The sequence below is a fragment of the Grus americana genome, chromosome Z (assembly GCF_028858705.1).
Source record: "Grus americana isolate bGruAme1 chromosome Z, bGruAme1.mat, whole genome shotgun sequence".
NCBI lineage: Eukaryota > Metazoa > Chordata > Aves > Gruiformes > Gruidae > Grus > Grus americana.
In genome coordinates, this window is record NC_072891.1 from 168,395 (window position 1) to 189,777 (window position 21,383).

Genomic DNA, 21,383 nt, shown 5'->3' on the forward strand with positions numbered 1-21,383 from the left:
CGGTCCCCAAAAGAGCTTCTCCCCCCTTCACCTGGTTGAGCGGATTTCTGCCTGCCGAAACCATTTACCTGCAGGAGAAGTCACACTTTCCCGCCATACACGTGTGCCTAAGAAACATGTCTAGAGATTACGCGCAGTTCAAGACCCACTATCCCTCAAACCTTTCAAGAGATTACTAGGAGGAGAGGTAAATCCATCTTCTGATTAAAACTGAATGGAGCCTACTGCCAAGCGCCTGCGGCCAAACCAACTCCCGTGCGGACACGTAGAGCCGGTCACGGGGGAAAGGCAGGGGGGACCTTGCACTGCGCACGTCTGACCCAGGGAGCGGGCTGCGACCGCGCAGCGATTCACATCGTGCCCAACAGCTTCCAGGTGGCTTGGCGGCAGCTTTTAGCGGTTTGCCTCTCGGCAGCACCAACGACGATGTAAGTTACTGGTTCGCAGCATCCCTTGCAGGTGCAAGACGGTGCGAAGGGAAAATAAACAAAAGTATTAATAATGGCTGTGAAAATTTAACTTTTATTATCTGTTCACTGTATACAAAACACCATTCTGCATAGTGATAACTCATTTGTTGTACAGTTGACAGTGCACATCAACAAACAAGTGTTCAAGAGGTATACACTTAATGGAGAGGGCAGTGATGGCCAGTGTACGTTACACGCTAAGATCCTGCGACGCCAGCTGTATGCCTTAGGATGGAGAAGTACCTCATAACCACTCAATACGCGAGTAATATAAATGGGGTAACAAGCATTTACCAATGAACCAAATTAAGAATGAGGATGGAGAGAGAAAGCAGAACTCATGTATCCGATACACAATTTCCAGAGCGATTAAGAAGTTTTACAGAGGTGGCCGAGAAGGATCCATATTTTTTCAAACACTTCCATTTTTTAAACCGTTGAAATTTAATGATAAATAACAGAATCTCACAAATCTTTAGGGGCAAAATGCTCCACATTTATTTACATATGAAATGTGTTTAATACAGCTGTAATGGACATAGTGTATAGTAACATCTGACAGCAGCAAGACTTTTAAGGAACCAAACAATTACTACTGTATATCATGCAGCTATCTATATATACACAATTCGTTTTAAAAAAAAGTACAAAATTTTTTTTTAGGGATACATACAAGGTATAAAATGCAAAGACAAACCGAAAATATAACTCTCACAGAGAACTATATATGAAAGGGCCAGTACGGTACCTTTTAGTACTTTGTGGCAGCGTAACTAGTGACGTGAGCTACGTTTGAAATGGCTGAACTAGCTCCTGCGGTCTGTGCGAAAGCTGAAAGCCCCGATTATCCTGACACAGGCTGGTGTGTTGTGTTAGCTTCTCGACAGCTGTGGCTGTATGTGACACTGAGCACCAGAACATTTGGCATTAGCATACAGAGCTGGGAAATACCAACCCCTGTAGCAAGGGTTAACTATTTTCTTTCAATATCCAGAAATAAAGGAAAATACATAATGCTGCGTACTCGCTTCTATATAATGTTTAATAAATTACATGACAAAAAACATCATCATTATAAACCTATTCCTCTAATGACATCTTATTTGTTAAATCCAGAGCAGCCTCAGCCCTTTTGTAACAATTTGAGCTTTGATCACAAGCACCTGATGGCCTAAAAAATCACTTCATGATACAGAGAGTTGTGCAATTATACTTTTCAAAAGTACTTTAGCATTCTAGGGGTCTGCACCTGTTCTGGTGTTGCCACCTAAAACCAGCACTGCATTTTACATATGCAGTGGTACTTTTTTTTATTTTTTAAAAATACGTATTTTCTAAGAGAAAATTTAAAAGCTTCCTTAGCCATTTAGAAGCACGAGTTCTTAGAATTTAAAATCTCCCCTTAGCTTGCTTCCCTTCCCCACTCCCCTTCAAGCACTGCCTTCTGAAGCACTTCCATTAGCTGAACTGTCTTTCAGAAGCATTCAAATAAGAAACAGTTTAAGAGAACCTAAGGAACTGCCCCAGCCTTCAGAACTCTGTTTTAAAGAAACTTACTAGAAAAAAACAAAAACAAAACAGAAAAACCCAAATTTTCCACTAGATACCAATACAAACACATAACAAAGAGTATAAAAGTTATTTAGTTTAAATATATACAAACTCTTTTCAACTCAAATACTGCTTCAATGGTTTTGAGGGTATAGACAATGAGGTGAAGGGGACACTTTTATGCAGAATATATTGCAACAGCCTGAACAGTACTGTTAACACTATTATACCTTGAACTTTCTGTAGCAAAAATGTCATTAGTATTCCAATGTGGAGAGAGATTTCTGCGTCCCAAATAATCTGATCACTTTTCAGCTGAACTCATTCTTTTTGACTTAATGAAGGCCATGCCATGTGTTCTCATGTGAGTGTTTAAGGCCGCTTCAGTTTCAAAAGTCTTTGCACACACTTTGCATCTTCTGTCTGATGCCGTACTGTCAGATGATTCATCCTCGTGATTGGGTTTGTTTTCTTGCTGATTATCCTCCCCAGACCCATTTTGTTTTGATACCGGCTGAGGCTCCTTCAGCTTATGTACAATGAAGAGATGTCTGGAGAGGGACACGTGAGATGTGTAGCAGAGTCCACATTCCCTGCACTGGTATGAGGAGCCATCAGATTTATGCTGAGGAATATGTTCATGAAACTGGAGAAGATTTTCTGTTGTAAAGCCACACACAGCACACTTGTGAACTTTAAAAACATTTATCTTCAGCTTCTTCAATGGCTGAGTGATTGCACCTCGTGGAGGCCTGAATTCCAGGACAGGTTCTTCCAATTTACGCTTCGGACTAGGAACCTGAAAAGAGCCATAAATGCCATATCATATAAGCATAAATACGCAGTTCTTTTCATAACTATTTGTGACTTGCAAACTTCAAAAACTTTCCCTTAGTAGATTCCAGTACAACATTGATAAATACAATATTTGAAATAATACAAGCAAATACACGTCGTACACATTGGAAAACTAGGGGGTTTCTTTACTATAAATTGCAGATAGAATTTGCGTTGTCAGCTCTGATAGAGGCACGGTATCTAATACACTATATTGAATAAATATTTGCTAGCATAACTGCATCCAAATACACACACCAATGAGACTTCAATTCTGCACAGAACGGAGAATATCAGTCTAGGAACTTTTCAGCACTACCTTCTGAAACTCCATTTTCATTACTTCACATTATTTCACGCCTGAAATTTGACTTCACAGATTCTCTCCTGATTGTTAGTAACCAAACTAACATAGTGCCAAAGGATGAAACAACATGCATAGTTTTTTAAACTAATTAAACTGATCATTTTTTATATTTTCCTTGTTATTCCTCTGACATGAATAATCCTCAAGAATCCTCTGCATCCTATGCAGCTCAGTTACGCTCCACGATGTTTATGAAGACAATGTACACAGCTGCCACATCTTCAATGCTTAAATAAGCCGACAGTATGTTGGGCTGAGAGAGAGTCATGTAAAGGACAATAGCAGATTTTAAAAAACACGTATGTTTGTGTCTGTGCTGTCAGCTTTGGACATGCCATCACAGGTAAAATTCTTTATCATATACAGCCCGAAACACTTAAAAGATGTTGTTAATCTCTGCATGTAGCAAGTCTTTGGACAGCACTGTCATCTTATTTTTGCTTTCCTCCTAACCCTCGTCATCAATAGAAGAATAGAAAAGAATGGCTCAGTTGGAGGGGACCTGCAGTGCTCCCCTAGTCCAACTGCCTGACCAAAAGTTAAAATGTATTATTAAGGGCATTGTCCAAACGCCCCTAAAACCCTGACAGTCACAGGGCATTGACCACCTCTCCAGGCAGCCTGTTCCAGGGTCTGACCACCCTCTGGGTGAAGAAATGCTTCCTCGTGTCCAGTCTGAGCCTCCCCTGGTGCAGCTTTGAACCAGTCCCACGTGCCCTATCACTGCGTACCAGGGAAAAGAGATGGGGGCACCTCCCTCTCACATCCCCTCCTCGGGAAGCTGTACAGAGCTATGAGGTTGCCCTCAGCCCCCTTTTCTCCAAACTAGACCAACCCCGAGTCCTCAGCCGCTCCTCAGAGGACACGCCTTCCAGTCCTGTCACCAGCTGTGTTGCTCTCCTCTGGACACATTCGAGCACCTTCAGGCCCTTCTCAAATGCTGGGGCCCAGAACTGCACACAGCAGTCCAACACCACGTACGGTGGGAGATCCTGCTGTATTTCAATCATCAGACTGAAAGCAGTTTCACTATAAAATTTGTATCAAATAAGCTCAAGGCTGGGTATTTGGAAGAAGGTCACAATGCTTCTACATAACCCATGGCTTTTCTACAGCTACGAGAGGACTTGGTTGCAGAGGTTTTGAAAGGTGCTCTTGAAACAAACCACTAAGGGTAAGTTATATTCTCCATCATTCAGTGATCAAACCAAAGTCCTTCCAAAAACACGTTCTACTTCAAGCATGACGGAATTTGTTGTAGGAACCTTTGAGACATTTTTTGGGCTCTGCTTCACAGAAGATCAGACATTTATGGGATCAAAATACCTGCATCTATTTAAAGATCCTGAATGTATACCCACAAAAAGTCACTTTCAGTGATGGAATGAATCTTCTAAGCGATTACCTTTGTGTCTTCTTTTACTTCCCTTTCTTCCACATTGGTTGATTCAGTCATTTCTTTCACATCAGGGTCTTTAATGCCATGCATCAACTGAATATGTTTTTCCAACATCAACCGCTTGGTAAAAGTGCGTCTTGAATCTGGGCAGTGCCTACATAAACACAAAGCAGACATGCACACATTCAAATGCCATGCTTAACAAAAGTCATAGTATTCTGAAGAATATAAATAGGACTAGTAAATAAATCCAGACTACAGTACAATCTATTGAAGATAGCAACAATGTTGTTCCAATCAATCGCACGGGTAAGTATCAGAAGAAAATGAGCATAATTACGAAATAAAACTAGAAATGTTTGAGCAATTTATATTCAGAGCAAATGAGAAGTTCTCTGAAGGTAATATCCAAAATGGTACAAAGTGTGAGTCAGAGCAAAACCCGGGAGCATCCGATTTTGTTTCCTGGGCCTCTGCTAACATCACCAAACTGCACATTCTATTAGACACTATCCCAAGTTGTCTTTCATTTAAATTTCATAGGGAAAGCAACCGCCTTCCATGTAGGATGAATGCTAGCTCCAAATGACACTTAATTCTGCATTCAAATCCAAGTATTTTAACTCCTTGGAACCAGTAATTCCTTCTCACCTCCCTTTCCAACCTCACAGTAACCAGCAGAACAAACTTGTCTTTCACGATCTGTGCTTTGTTCTCCTGCACAGAACGAGCTGCATCACTTCTAAACCTCTCCTGTGCTTTTGGGAAGTATCTTTCTCCTGAGCTCCAATGTTGTAACATACCGTGCAGGCATCTGGAGGAGGGATGGCCAAACAAGAACTGCAGGGGAGAAGTTAAACTGTAATATTCTCTTTCTGAGTCTCTCTCCTAAGTTTTAACTTTTTAAATACTGTTTCATTTAACTTTATTTTAAAAAAAAGAAAAAAAAAAAAAAAGAGAGTACTGTAGGCAATCTGGAGTGAAAGCAGAGAACCATAATAAGCTTTCTGCTCAAACGGTATGCAAAAACCAGACACTTGCTACTTGTCATACACCAAGAAAAACATCTCTAGGCTAGCCAGCTCTTGTGGGTTAAGAACAAATTAAGGGTACATTAGAAACAATCTGATGCATGGGTCCTGTCAGGCAACCATGGCGCAAGGAGACGGGAGGTTAGAAAGCACTTTGTTGGAACGCTCTGCTACGCACGGCAGTCTCCAGTTCGCACACCGCTGGCCCTCGTGGGCCTCCTGCTTTCCGTAACGGAGCAGAGATCGTACTACAGCAGAAAAGGGGCTGTTAGGATCTCAGCCACAGAGAATGGCTGCAGCTTGCAGCTTCCTTTTCAGAACTTCAAACTCAGTCCCACAGCATGCAAATACAGACAAAACTACGAATGAAGAGATATAACACAGTTTGTATTATATATCTTACCTGATCGACATGGATTTTTCTATTAAATTATGTATCATCTCTCCAGCCACTTAAACATTGCTAAGGATTTTTAGGCATTACACTTTGTTTTATGTATGAGAAAAATACTAGAAATACTAGCTTTTGTAGATTAGAAGAGTGGGTTGTATATTTGAGAGACTATTGAAAACCACGTTCAGCACTGCAGAACTATCAGCCACGCAAACTCTCAGCTCAGTGAAGTCTCAGATTTGCTTGCCAAAGCCCCTGAAAGACAGACGACTTTATGTACGTGCATTCTCAGCAGCCTGCTATGTTTTATGTGTGCAGGATAGCCTAGATAGTTTGGCCTGTCTATGTATCTAAATACCCGATTCATCTGAATGAAGAAGACACTGCCGTTTATACAATCAAGGAAAGAAATTCAACTAACAACTTTTTTTGTTGGTTTATACTCTGTTTCTAAATAAATAAAGTAGAACTTACGAGCACGTATAAACCTTCCTAATGCCTTTGTGCTTGATACGATTGTGACGACATAAACTATGGGATGAACTGAAAGATTTGTCACATTGTCTACACGGATGTTTCTTCATTTGCTTTAAAAAAAGAAGAAAAATACATTAATTAAAAAAACTCAGTAAAAATAGTTCATGTGCCGAACCTTTTAATAATAGGAAAGAAACACCACTTACCAGTGTCTGGTACTGCATCTTCGAGCACACACCACTCCTACGGCAACACTGCACAAGTCAGAGGACCTGGACCTCTTTCAAGGCAGCGTGGCCAGCACGAGCTACACACACGTCTATCACCAGTTGCAAACCAGTGTCACAGACTGGGGACAAAGAGAATTTCTCCCACCAGATCAGTGGATTATTTCTGGATCAGTGAAGGCGGCACGGTGAGAGATTCGCTTTCACTATAAAGTACCCTTCCCCTTCCCGTCACCAAACTGGGTCTGCAGTTGCTGACTGGGAGCCTACCAGTCACCTACAAGGAGGGGTGAAGAGACCAAAGCAAAACGTCACGGACAGTGACACACTAACAGCGCTCAGAAGAGTCATGAAGAAATGAGAGGTGCGGTCTGATGCCAAGCTGAGGGACATCTGTTTGGGGAATTATGTGGGGTTTATATTACTGTTTGGTAAGGAGAAAGAAAAGGAAGCGGAAAAGGATGGAGTGATCTCCATCTATGTCATTCCAGCCGAACACGGCCACAGGAGCTCTAGTATCTGAAGAAATTACATCTCCAAAACTGCAGACTAGACAAGCCCCAAGAATGAATGACATAGCCCGGTCCCTTAAATTCCATCAGCCCTAGAACTCGGTTCAAACGGCACATCTTACCAACAGGAGTAGCTGCAGTAAGGAAATGGAAATATCCCGGTCAGATTTCCTGCTTCCTTTCATGGACAACTAGATTGTTCAAGCTCGTATCTGTAATTTTTGCTGTTTTGGCATTAACAAAGAAATCGAAACAACATCTTGGAAATTAAAATCTAATTGAAGCCCTTTCCAGATTACTTTTCCAGTTTACTTTTCAAAAACTCCAGTCAGGGCCAGGATCCCACACTTATCACTCAGTATGATTCCTGCCAGAATCAAGGTGTCCTGGCTCTGAAGAAGAAATGGATTTTATTGGAACCTCCCCAAAGAAATCTGGATTGCATGGACCCAGATATTGAGTGTTCCAGTCTGACAGAGGGCTCATGCCTGCTAGTCAGGTACAAGTGAAGGAACACTTTCATACAATCAGTCAAGTATCTAGAAGGAAAATCACGTTCCAGAGATTCCTTTTGCCTGCTCTAGCAGCAATCATAGTTTTCCTTCATAGTTTAAATAACATTCTCTTTCCTGCATTTACTGGGAAACTGAAAAAACCAAATAATTTTATTCTACTATTCCAACTGAGGCCACTGAGCAAAAGACTTGGATCAACACTTGAAATTGGACCCTTCTTGACTCTTCTGGAGAATCCATCCAAGATCTGTCCCTATGTTCCAAAGCACTCGATAGCAAAGATTTTCTTCATAGAATAATGTAAAGGGTTTGGCTCACTCACTCTTACCTTCTGAGGAAGCAACAAATTCCTAACAATGGAGATGCACAATAATCCACATGGACATTTTAATATGACAGGAGTCATTCTCTGCTGCCTAATATTAATCAGTAATAGTAATAAAAAAAGAAGTCTCGATCCTAAATACTAACAAGCTCAAGCCATACAGAAATGCTTAAGGAACAGAAAAACATCCATCTTATACTTGTGTTCTGTGCTGAACTTCATGTTGATGTTCATATTCTGCCTAATGGCTACATTGCTCAGAACAGCTACAGACAAGCCAGCGGAGATCTGTGGAGATCTGTAGAGGTGATGTCATTACTGAAAAATTATCATTTACTGCAAAGTTTGGAGTGAACGGTGGAAGGTTTGTGCACAGCAAAACGGGATGTCTGAAACAGCTGAAAGAGTAAGAGCTGTTACAGTGAGATGAGAGACCTTTAGCTATCAAGACCAAAATCACCTTGAGTGCGGGTGAAGGAAAGAAAAGCAGTTTTGAAAGGTCATTCACGCAAATGTGAAGCAGCCCATTAGGAAACATGACATGGTAATTTTATTGGGGCTAGTCAACATAACGCTATTAGAGGCGCAGTACTGTTCAACCTAGACTTCCTTTTCACGTTTAAAGGCCAATTAAAACCAAAGGAAATCAACATAGTTTGCTCTTAAATTGTTAAAGGTGAAAACTTTACAGTGTGTACACACGGTGCATACTCTTTAATGCTAATGCATTAATCAATAACTTTTGCAGTATGCTTATGATTGCAATGCTCTGGAAGAAAAAATTAAATTAAATTAAATTAAAATTAAAATAAAATAAAAATAAAAATGTCATATTAGGGCTTCTATCAAGAAACAGCCCTACATCATGCTGTGCAAGCATACAAGCTCAACCAAGGCAGCTCACGTACCTTTGCCAAGGCCACTGCACAGTGCAGCTGCGTCAAGCGCTTTGTCAGAAAAGCAGCAGGAGGACTGTGCTCAGTAGGACCCAGTCCCTCCCAGAGCACCAGGGCCACTACCTGGGGTATCCAGTCATGACACCACACTCGTTCTCAATTTGTTGGGAAGATTCTGGATAGAGACCCAAATAGGATTTTGGATGCATTAGTTTCTGCAATGACAGCCAAAACCAAAAGAACTAAACAATTAGTTCTGTAATTAGGTGCAGGAGGAACTGTTGTAGAGCATCTTGTCTTTACAGGAAGAAAGAGGATGTTCAAGTAGATGCACAGCAGCTCGGAATTGGTAAAGCAATTCCTGCTTAGAAAACATCTGTCTTTTCGTAGAAACACCCTTACACGCAAGCCCTAGGAAGCTGGGCATATGTCTACCCAGCTGAGTGCAGACACACGCGATTCAGCTTCAAGCCAGGAGTTGTACAGACTTGTTAGAACCACCCTCTGTCTGGGCTAATAACATTTATTATTTTTTTTTTTAAAACAGCACTTTTAAGATCAGGCACAGTCACACTGAGGTGGCCACAAATTTTCCTACCCTACAGCTGGCTTACCTTCAACCAGCTCAGGAAGAGGATACAGAAAATGTGAATCTATCTGTCTGTGCAGATATTTCCCAGTAAGGTCTGGAAACCGAAGAATCTGTCCAAAGAGGATATACATGGCAATACCTCTCCTATGAATACCTCTGAATAATCCAGCCTGGGATCAGCTAAGAAGGGTTACAGCTCCAGACTTTCACTCTGACCCTGCAAAAGTAGCAATTAGAAGTTTGACACTAGTTATTTTCAAATACCTTACATGACAATGGACTTTGTGAATAGCTCATTAATTGCTTCATTGAAGTTTTTAACAAACATTCTCCACAGATCATTTTAAAGCTTTTAACCCACACCTATCACTCTTAGGAAAAAGAAACTATAAATTAATTCCATTATTTATTAGACCCATTTCAGATACTTGGTTATATTATGCTCATTTCTAGTCTCTCTACAATAAAACGTATCCATAAAAGTTTAGGTTTTCAATATAGTTATTTTGAAAGCTAACGATTACTGAAAATTTCAAGAGGTCTGGAAGGAATGTAGCCACTGGTCTTTATCACCCATTTCTGAAAGACATGGAGCTGTATCTCTATTCATTTTAATATATATATATATATGTCTCCCGTGTTACTCAAGAAACCGCTTGAATAGGGATAAAAAACAGCACATAAATGTAAGCAATGAAACAGGCCTGTAGGCCAGTATTTGAGTGCAACAATTATCTAATATTTCATAATAAGGGCTGTTCTTGAGGTAACCTTGGACATTCTTATTGAACATCAGAGACAGAAAGATACATATTTAAAGCTAAAACTTCGAAAGCATTATCAATGTGTTACTAGCCTTATTTTACATGCCTTCTGCCACCTTGCTGTAGATGTGATCAGACTGGGTATCCTTCTCTAGTTCGCTCTGAAGTGATGGTTTCACAGGGAGGTTGCGTTAAGAATTGCATCAATGTAAAATGCACCTGGTCTCAAACTTACTTCTGTTTGTCAGTAAAAGCACTGACGGATTAATATTTGGACTAACAGGCAAAACAGAGTGGACCAACAGTTTATATGCTGCTAAAGAGACTGATTTTGACATTTTAACAGTCAAATGATTGTATGAGTGTTACAAGATGAGAAACAAGTATTCAGTGCATGGGCATGCCACAGGGTCTGTAACACATTTTATGGAGTTTCTTTATAGACACTACCTAGCAGAAATGACAGGAATATACCTGCTAGGCTTGAAACTGAAGCAATTAACAGCTCCTCAGTGACTTCGACGGACAGAAACGCAAAAATGGTCTTTTAAAGCAAACAGAGAAATCAAATGGAGTCCACATAATCTCAGCTGTTTGTCTACTTTTCATGCCCTCAAGCTGCAAAAGGAGAACCAGATAAATGTGGTTCTGTGAATCATAATTTGTGTGTTTCCTTCAAAGGGGGACTGGCAATGCAGTTACAGGACTTTACAGCAGGAAGGCTGAAAGAATAGAGTGGGAGTTACTGAAGGCAAAGAGAAAGATGGAAATAGTCTCCTGTCGGTCAGGCTTGGGTGCTATTTGCTTGAAGTTGTCTTAAGAAAATTAGAGATGACAGTAGTCTGGCATTTTCAGCTTTTCCATAAAATGTTTATAAACAGAATAAAATAATTTGCACAACAGCTTTAGAGATAAACACTGTAATTTGAAGGGACACAGAAATCTCTGGAAATGTGCTATCATTTATTATAGCATATTAGCATCCCGAAAACCACAGATTTTCATTCAGGATTATTCTTTGCCACTTAGACAAAGTAAGCCTGCTTTCCCTTCCAGTTCTGCTCTTCTTCTGCAGTGCAGTGCATGAGTTTAATTATCCGCTTCCCAACCGAGGAAAGAATCAGACCATTTTCACTAGCACAGACTGACAGGCAGGACTGGATAGCAGACAACTGCTGTGTGTCAGCATCAGGTGGAGCTTATAGGATCTCAGACTGGTTTGGGTTGGAAGGGACCTCCCAGCCCACCCAGTGCCACCCCTGCCATGGGCAGGGACACCCTCCACTAGCCCAGGTTGCCCAAAGCCCCATCCAACCTGGCCTTGAACACTGCCAGGGAGCCAGGGGCAGCCACAGCTTCTCTGGGCACCCTGTGCCAGGGCCTCAGCACCCTCACAGGGAAGGATTTCTGCCTCACATCCCATCTCCGTCTCCCCTCCTGCAGCTTCAGGCCATTCCCCTTGTCCTGTCACTCCCTGCCCTTGTCACCAGCCCCTCTCCAGCTTTCCTGGAGCCCCTGCAGGGACTGGAAGGGGCTCTAAGGTCTCCCCAGAGCCTTCTCTTCTCCAGGCTGAACAACCTGCTACAGCTTGCTACGGTCTGTCTCAAAGGCAGCTAAGAAGGATTTGTTTCACTATTGCCTACCTGCCAATCTTCTCAATTTTGTTTAATTGGAAAAGCTATGGGATGCAGCAAGGACGTCAAGTTGTCTTTCTGCTGACCTGAGAATACAGCATTCTCATCTTTCACTTTTAATCCATTTTAAGTAAGCTATCTCAAATCCAGCTGCTTTAAATACAAAATTCATCTTGTTCAACTCAGCTGACTTGTTGGCTGAAACTACAGGTCTAAGATTAGAGCAACAGCTCGACCTTAGAGTGAGTCTACCTTTAAAATGAAATGCTGTTTGGCACTCACTGGACCAGTAAAACAGGACTCCATTCCCCAAGTCTAACAGTTAATGAACTTTCAAGAGAGGGGGAACTGAGAAGGCACAAAGGAAGAAATAAGAACCTGGATCAGATTAGATGACTTGGATGAAATACTGGAGTATCTTTCACTTTCCATCTTGAAGAAATCTTGGTACTGGATGAACAAGCCTACAATTAAGTAAGAGCGTATGGATTTTCTCAGTGGAACTATGTATAAAATGACAAAAACTAAGCAGCCAAAGAGAGAAAGATGAAATAGATACAAGAACAGAGAAGAAAAACGATGGAACTTAAAGGAATTATTTGCAAAAACACAACTGAATTTGGAAAAAAAAGGACTTCATATTTCAGGTTTAACTCACTTTTTTGTAATTGAATATTATTCATTTACCTTTCCATGTTCTTTCCTCATGTGAGAGATGTAAACGTCTCTCTGAGTGAAGAGCCTATCACACTCCCAACATGTCCAGCCAGGATTAGAGACTTTTTTAGGCTCAGCTTTCTTTATGGGAGAAGGAGATTTCTTCTCCAACTTTTCTGTTCCGTTGACGGATTTTGTGTCCTCTTTGTTGTGACTGGCTGAGTTCTGAGTTGTGGGTTTAGTACTGAGAGGCAGATTTATCCCCAGGTTTGGTGGCCCCTCAACACTTTTCAAAGTTCCATGCATAGACTACAATAAAAGAGAAAAAAAAAAGTACAAAACTAATATAGACATATACAGCTGTATTGACAAAATGCAAAGACCCTCTGAATCAGGTCTTCGTTTACGTCGCCATACTATTATCAGAACACATTCTTAACTTAAAGAAACATGATTAAGTAAAGGCAAGGCCTGGCATAAAGAGAAACTGGCCAACAGCAATAACAGGCACCATCTATAGCTAAAGAGAAGTTTTCCTCAGTGGCTAGATGTTTTCACAAAAAAAAAAAAAAAAAAAAAAAAAGAGACTTTGTAGGTTAAGTTTAAATTGCTGTTTAATAGGCAAGACAAAAGGGCTCAAGAAGTACTTTATGTCAAGTTTAATTTCTTGCTTTACTTACCTAACACAGCTAGTTGAACATCCTCATTTCAAACTATGTGCCTAGAGATTTCCAAGAAGGGAAGGTTTCTACTGACAAATTTTGATCTGGCACATTGGTTAATAAGACAAGAAGAGGCAACTCTGGAAAGATCAGGCAACTATATTGTTTACGATATATTAGTATTTTATGTTGAGGCTGAGTTATGCCCCGTCTTATTCCACGCTCAGGTTACAAGCACCCTAACTTAGGGCTACATTGCTAACAGTCCTTGGAAGCAAAGGTGTGTAGGGCTGATGGGATCCCCAAGACCGGGGACAGCTAAGAGGCATCTAACAAGGTGTCTCAAGCCCTCTGCAGCTCTTAGGTAGTGATGTTTCCTCACGGATTTATTTCTAGACTTTAAGTATACCATCAGTAAGAAGGGAAGAACTCTTCCACCTCCTCCTTCCCCAATTTCTGGAGCCAGTGTCACATGCTGGTGTGATACCTTAGCATACAAAAAGATGACTAGTTCAGGAAGACCTGGGCTTCAGCTGTGTGTCTGAGTTTCATATATGAACATGGACACAGGAGGAACGAGTCAGCAGGGTTCTGGGCCAACAAAGATGACTGCAGCCCAGACTTAACACACTGTTGAACACGGATCCCACTATCGAGGTCTCTTTCACATCTAAAAGACTAGCCATCCCAAACATAATTATTTTTCCTACAGATAATCTCAGAAACAAAAAAACATTCAATACATTCTTGATTCTGAGAATATAAGAATACAAATCTGATACTCCAGTATAATACTTCACTGTGAAGTTCGTTCGTAAATCCTGTGGCTTTTGGGACTACCCACTGGCTCTACAGCAAATATCAACCTGATCTGTAGAACACGTTCTTCTATTTAACAACTTCTAAAAAGAAAAGCCAGTAATTAAAAAACCTAAAATGTTATTAAAAATCAAAGCACACAGGACCAACTGACTGGCTCTAAGTACAAAGTGCAGTTGTGTAGCAAAGGAGGAGGTTGCCTGTAGTATTCCATTGCACCAGGACAAGAAAGAAGCATGGGGTAGGGGGGAAGGAGGTTCCTGTACTTTTAGGCAACTGAAGACTGACCTGGAGCTTCCACCCCTGCATGTAAAATGTTAGTGCTCAACTTTCTAAATGTATTTTAAATACAATATTTGAAATTCAATTTCTTACTTGAAAATAAACCAAAGGCATTAAAGCATAACACAGAGTCACAGTGATCACAGCACTCAGCAGCAGCAGAACTGGGAGCATTACACCTCCAGTCTAGACCTTCACCACCAGTACTCACTGGCTGTTAGAAATTTTCTGGTAGCTAGCCATTACGGGAAAATGAGACATACATTTTGCCAATAAGAAACATTCACATCTGCAGGAATTATTCTAGGTTATTTTTTGTAGCTTAAAATAACCTCCTTCTGAGCTTCTTTCTGTCCCTTTCTGTTCTATTTTCATCGAGGTCTTCTCTGCCTTGATGGTTTCTGTCTAGCCATACCAATTACTTTTTGTGCAGCCCCTTGTCTGGCACTCGTCCTCTCCCTGAGTCCTTTTCTGTTTTTATCTACACCCTGTTAATGGTTTTTTTCATTCCTCCTTAACTGAAGTCCAATTTATACTTTTCTGCTGCTGTCCCTACTACTATACACACATCCTAAATGTAAAAGCACCAGCAATTCTGAATAAAAGCAGTAATACTGTTACTGCATGTGTACGTTCTAATCCTTTCATTTTCTTCTCAAAAATGTCTGAATCATTTATAGTGAAACAGGCTAAAAAAATTCTAGTTGAAAGTACAAATACTGGCACGGAACGCTAAAGCCAGAAGAGGACCATTTAAGGTATCTGGCATAAACATAAGACAATTCTTACAGTAAACATGAACTAGTTCAGAAACAAAGCAAATACCCAGTCCTTGCATTTCTGAATGTCTTGGGTCAGCCCTGCCCTATCTCCTCCTCAAGTTTAAGATCGGCTTAAAGTGTTTTTTCCAAGACTTGTGATCTCATTTTCAACACAACTTCAGAGACTTCTGAGGTTACAAGTGCCGTAGTTGAGACTAAAATGCAAAATGATGGTTACAGCAGACAAGAAAGATGTCGTTTTTTCCATTACTCTAAATACAGATTTTACTAAGTCTTATGTGTCACCACAAGAGAAACCCACTGAATTAAGGGCTACCATTCTGGGCTGCAATACTGTGCAATGGTGTAAATAACCTCAACTGTTACCAGGCACCAGATCATGGTAATAAGGCATGAGAAACTTCAGCACTGCTGAAACAGATTTGGTATATATAAACAGATTTGGTACATATAAACCAAGGTAACACAGTATATTTAAAATACACAGCTAACAAATTCTAGCCAGGGGACTGCTGATTCTTAATAACACGATTTGCAAGGATGACAGTAAATCTTCTGCAATTGTACGGGTATTAATGAGAAAACCCACTTTAAGTTTTTTCCAAAGCATAGAACCATAGAATCATAGAATTGTTTTGGTTGGAAAAGACTTTTAAGATCATCAAGTCCAACCGTCCATGCATGTGTCCATGTTCGTATGTGAACACACACACACACAAATAACCTCTATATCTATTCAAGAAACATACTGGTTCCTACCGGTGAGTTCTGAACATCAAAGGTTTGATTTTACAATGTACTCAGCATTCTCAACTCCTAACAGCTGGAAAAATACTTAGAATACTGTAAATAAGGCTCAATACTTATTAGGATCAGACTAACTTACTTCACTATACTCATTATTATTTTGATAAAATGACCTGTTAAATGCAACGCACTGACATATTCCTAGCATACCAAAACCAACATTCATATAGAAAAACTGATTACATCACAGATACACTGAAGACCATACAAAATATAACATTTTAACATTTGAGAACATTATTCACAGATTACTCTCTTGGAATTATTAACATCTCTCTCTTTCAGCAGTCGTCTTGTTATTCAGTGCCTTTTTACAGTATTTTCTCACAGCATATATTGCATGACAAATGGTATCTACGAACGAAACAAGAGAAGATGCCTACACACCTTGATATGATCCATCATAAGCTGTTTCTGTGCATATAGAAGAGAACAGTCTGGACACTTGAAAACAGACACCTTCTGGTTTTCAATGTGCTGATCAAAGTGGCGATAGAGCAAAGGTTGTAGAGTAAACACAGTGTCACACATAGAGCATTTATATATTATTCTAAAAACAGAAGTACAATAAACAATGTCAGTCATGTTGATGATCTATTTGCAAGAATCATGATGTTAACTTTTTTTTCTCAGCAGAGATAAGATCTGACATGTTTAAGCAATCATTTCACACTGCCTGAAAAAAGTTAAAATTAAACTAATTCAAAACATCCTCCAATTTCAAAATATGGGAGCAGTAGAAAAAACAGAAAGAAAAATCGTTAAAAAGTGCAAACAAGAAGCAGAAAACAAGAGCATATGCCAGTTGCATATGTAACACCAACCCTGAAAGTTAAACGTCTTCAGTTTCTGAACTCACGTTAGAACTAAAGGACAACATACCTGTTTCAGGTTGCAAAGGCAGTATGTTTTAAGGGAGTGACTGATTCGATCATAATTGGTAATACACTTCAAGAGAACTTTATTTCTGGCAATGTATATGGCCTCGAACCTCCCGAATGCCAAGCCTAGACTCTGTTAATGCTCTGAAGCTGAAACTTCACAGGAGGGTATTTCCCTGTTTTGCAATTACAAGTCTTTAAGAATCTGTCGAAGCAATGCAGAGACACCACCAAACCCACAACTTCCTCTCTCAGAGCGTATGCAACTCTGAAATTAGCTACCTAAATCTCCCACTCTGATAGGCGACATTCCAATAAAAATTGTAACAAAAGCTATTTATGTTTTACTAGCTGTGTAATGGGTGAAGCATTAATACCGTTTCAAAAGTGCTTTAGGAATAGATATACTAATTAACAAAGAACTAGGTAAGTACTGGACACTAAAAGCATAGTCCCTGAAAAGGAATAAGACAGCCAAAATTCTGTATTACAAAATCCTAAGAAAGTTATTAAACAATCTGAAAATAGTTGTATTTTTAGCAGATCCTTGTCAAGTGTCTGTCCAACAGACAAAAACCATAGGGAAGCCAGAAACATAATCCTCTGATCTAACTGCTGCAGCAACTTCTACATGACAATAGTGTGAAGCTTGTTTCATTCTGCTGATGATTTTATAATGAAAATTAGAGTTTAAATTGGACTCTAGGTAAGATGCTTTGCTTGCTGGTTTTGCTGGCAACTAGAGGTGAGCCACAAGACTAGCCATTCACACTGCAAGTCTTTAATGTATCTATTTATAAATAGTAAATATTGCTATTCTTTCTGCAACTTCACACTTTTTTTTAACTTGGAATATCAACGAAAGGAAACAACAGGTGAAAGAAAACTAACAAAGAAATTCCCATAGGTCATGAGATGAAAGAGAAATCTAATCCATTAGCCATCAGTAGTGGTAATACTTCAGGAGAAACTTCAACTAAGACAAACCCAAGAGGAGGTGCTCAGTGCAATAATGACAGGCGCTTCCTCTGTGAAAGCAGTCTTCCTAATCCCATCAATTAGAGGGTGATCTCTGTCCTAAAGAACGACTTTTCATTAAAAAAACCCCACAACAAACCCTGCTTGCTAGAATGCTGAATCTTCTCGTTATCCACATCAATGTTCCAAGTCCTTTCTATACCCCTCCAAGCAATTACCATCAACAGTACGTTGTTCAAGAGCTCTGAAGACCACTCTGCGCTGTGGTGCGAGATGACAAGAGGGACATTGCTTCAATGTCCAAGCCATTCAGTGAGTCCAAGTATTTGAAATAATGAAAAACAGCACACTTAATCATATTAACTGTGAAAAATACTATTTTTGTGATCTATCGAGCGCTCCCAGTTTCTCACATATACCAAGATAAATTTATTATTCACACAGCATCCTCTGATGACCTACCGTACCGCTATTGTACCACTTTCTGCGGTGAACCCTCTGCACGGGATGCCATACCCTGCCCAGGCACAGCAGAAGATCCAAGATACTCCTGCCAGCCTCACCAGTGAGCACCCAGTACTTCGAAAGGGCAGCCCGTCCCCATCCCCTGACCCCCCCATTACTGTCCATAAAAGCTTCTTAAATGTCACTCCAAACAAGTATTTTTGTTTCTCACATTATTACTGATCTATACCCCCTCAGAATCCTAAGTTCTCAGACAATTCCCATGGGAAAGGTGTTAAAGAGCTTGCCAGAAATAAGAAATGCTTCTTCATATTGACTGGCAAGAAAGAAACCCCAGGTTCCAAAAATGCAGTTTCACCTCATGTACTTCACATCAATACAAACCCACACATCTTACTAATAGTTTTAACTGAGATCGCAAGAGGCAACTTCTGGGGAAAAAAGCCAGTGGATCACCACCCCAGGTGAACTGGGCACAGACAGAAGGAGAGCGAGCGTGGACCTCCCCCGGGCACAGTGCTCCTGCAGGCAGGCTCTGCGGGATGCCCTGCTCAAGCTCCAAGGGGCAGAAAGAGCCAAAGGATTCGTCGTGCCAGGGACCATTTCCCTCGGCCACAGCACACAGAGCTACTGCGCACCGCAGCATGCTCCACCATCTTAGTTCCATCTCAGCGGAGCAGCTACAGGTAATTTAAAGCAGTGATTTTACTGTCAGCCCTCCTCACTCCAAGAAAAAAAGTTTTCTCACAAAAGTACTTGCTGCAGTTCTGCAGTGAATCTGCTTGTAATGTCACAAGCTAGAGAGCTGGTACCAACCACACACAGTCCCTAATCCTGGGGCACCAGGTATTTGTCTTCTGTCCCTTACGTCCTGTCTCTTAGCACGCAGTCCTACATCTCCGTCAGCACCTCTGTCCAGAAGTCAGGGAGTACCAAGCCCGGTTACTAACGAAGCAGGGCATCGCAGCCTTTCCCCGGCAGGGTGATTTTCACCCTTCCGCTTGGTTGCTCACACACCACCGCCAACATCCAGAACCCCAGCATTTGGGTGCCTGTTGCCGAGCAGTCGATCCCACGGCTAGGTGCTAAAGAGACATGAGTAAAGTTACATTGGTCCAGGTTAGCAAGATGTACGTAAAGACTGACAGAATTAAAAATCATTCTCTGGCTATTTCATGATGTGCATTTCTATTAGAACTGTATCTGTGGTGGAACTAGCTAGTGATCTTGGCTGGAACAATTTCAGGTCTGTAGTATATAAATTTATCATCGTGGGGTTACATAATTTAATCAAATAAACTATGATCTATTACATGCTTCAGATTCTTGTTGTATCTAAAGTACGGAACACAAGACTACAGAACGGCTGAGGTTGGAAGGGGGCTCTTGAGGTGATCTCGTCCAAGCCCTGCCGAAGCAGGGTCAGCCAGAGCAGGCTGCCCAGGACCGCGTCCAGGAGGGTTTTGAAAGTCTCCGCAGACTGAGCCCCCGCAGCCTCTGGGCAGCCTGTTCCAGTCTTTGACCACCCTCACAGTAAAAAACCCCTGACTTCTTGTGTTCAGGTGGAAATTCACGTTTCAGTTTGTGCCCATTGCCTCTTGTCCTGCCTCTGGGCACCACGGAGAAGAGCCTGGCTCATCTTCTTTGTGCCTTCCCATATGGTATTTATACACATCAGTGAGGTGCTCCTGAGCCTTCTCCTCCCCAGGCTGAACAGTCCCAGCTCCCTCAGCCTCTCTTCACGAGAGATGCTCCAGTTCCTTACTCGTCTCAGTGTCCCTTTGCTGGACTCGCTCCAGTACGTCCGTGTGTCTCACACTGGGCCCAGCACTGACTACCCCGACCTGCTGGCAGTGCTCTTCCCACCTCAGTGACCACATCCCCGCGCAACGCAGCACTCGCCAGCACTGACGGGACAGAGGGAATCTGCTGCAAGAAATCCGACATCTTCCTGAATTCGTCACGTAAAAATCATCTCTCTCTGAAAACACTAAGAGCTGAATATATGTATTTTCTACGTGAACTAGAAGACTTTACTCCGTTTTCACAGAAGCACAAGAACTATCTGGTAGAGGTCCAAATTTCAGACAGGTCTCTGGGAAAAGACTGTACTTGGTTAAATTCATACCAACATACCTACAGTATGAGTTGTGGCTATACACACTTTGAATATTTCTTTCGGTCACATCAAAAGCATGATTTTTCAATCCTAAAGACATGCAACCGAGTATGCCGGTTTGTTTTATATCTGAAGCGGTCTGTAACATGTTACGGCTTAAACCCCTGTCCAGAGCTTACATGCAGTTACGTGTAGTCAGGAGTAACTTACAACCACCCCGACTGGCAAGACACTTGGGTAAGGCAGGCGGTTCGACTGCCACCACCCGCCAGGGCGTCACTCAGTAACCCCTCCTGCCCCACAGCGCTCTACAACACAGGCACGGTACGCGCACCTCTTCGCTTCTCGGAAATCTGGTTAACAGATTCACGTGCTATCTTAGAATAAATACAGATGTTGTCTCACAGGAAAATATTTTCATATCACATGAAATACGTGTAGCGTTTTGAAAGCTTCTGCATCAGACTATGGTATTTCTCCTTCCCATATTTTTTTCTCTAAAAAATGGTACTTGTGTGATAATACACTTTATACCAATAGTACAGTATATATCCATAACCTGGCTTGATAAACAAGAATTGCTCCAATATCCAAAAAGAGATCAGCCATGAAAAATATCTTAGTGTTGTTCCTCGGAAGTTACACTGTTTACTGAAAAAAGAAAATGACATATAAGCTTTGGGTTCCCATAAAACCCATGTAGGAGCTTAGGTACACTATAGGAGAGAGCTTCACAAAGTTGAAAGACAAGACGGCCATCCATTTCCCTATATTAAAATAATCTAATTTCATCCCACTAAGAATCACTGCACATAAACTTCATTTTTCATGCACCAAATGATTGACTGTATCTGTTCTGAAACAACCATTTGTGATGTAATTGTAAATCACACGGTTCCAGTAAATGCCAGAGGCACACAGTCATTTGCCCAGTGAGCCC

At 41.1% G+C, this 21,383-nt stretch overlaps 1 protein-coding gene across 20 annotated transcripts in view; it reads right to left on the reverse strand.

Annotated features, from left to right (window-relative positions):
* Positions 1–513: 513 nt before the first annotated feature.
* ZNF532 (zinc finger protein 532) overlaps positions 514–21,383 on the reverse strand; it is a 51,094-nt gene continuing 30,224 nt past the window's right edge. For 17 of the 20 annotated variants that reach the window (XM_054809348.1, XM_054809344.1, XM_054809340.1 and 14 more), the window contains 5 exons: positions 16,388–16,550; positions 12,679–12,957; positions 6,524–6,636; positions 4,631–4,778; positions 514–2,820 (listed from right to left, as the gene is read on the reverse strand). In XM_054809348.1, the coding sequence (XP_054665323.1) occupies positions 2,326–2,820; positions 4,631–4,778; positions 6,524–6,636; positions 12,679–12,957; positions 16,388–16,550 (1,198 nt within the window). In that variant the 3' untranslated portion in view covers positions 514–2,325. The remainder of the gene's footprint in view (positions 2,821–4,630; positions 4,779–6,523; positions 6,637–12,678; positions 12,958–16,387; positions 16,551–21,383) is intronic. The other 3 variants (XM_054809352.1, XR_008574630.1, XM_054809353.1) reach the window with 3 other exon arrangements.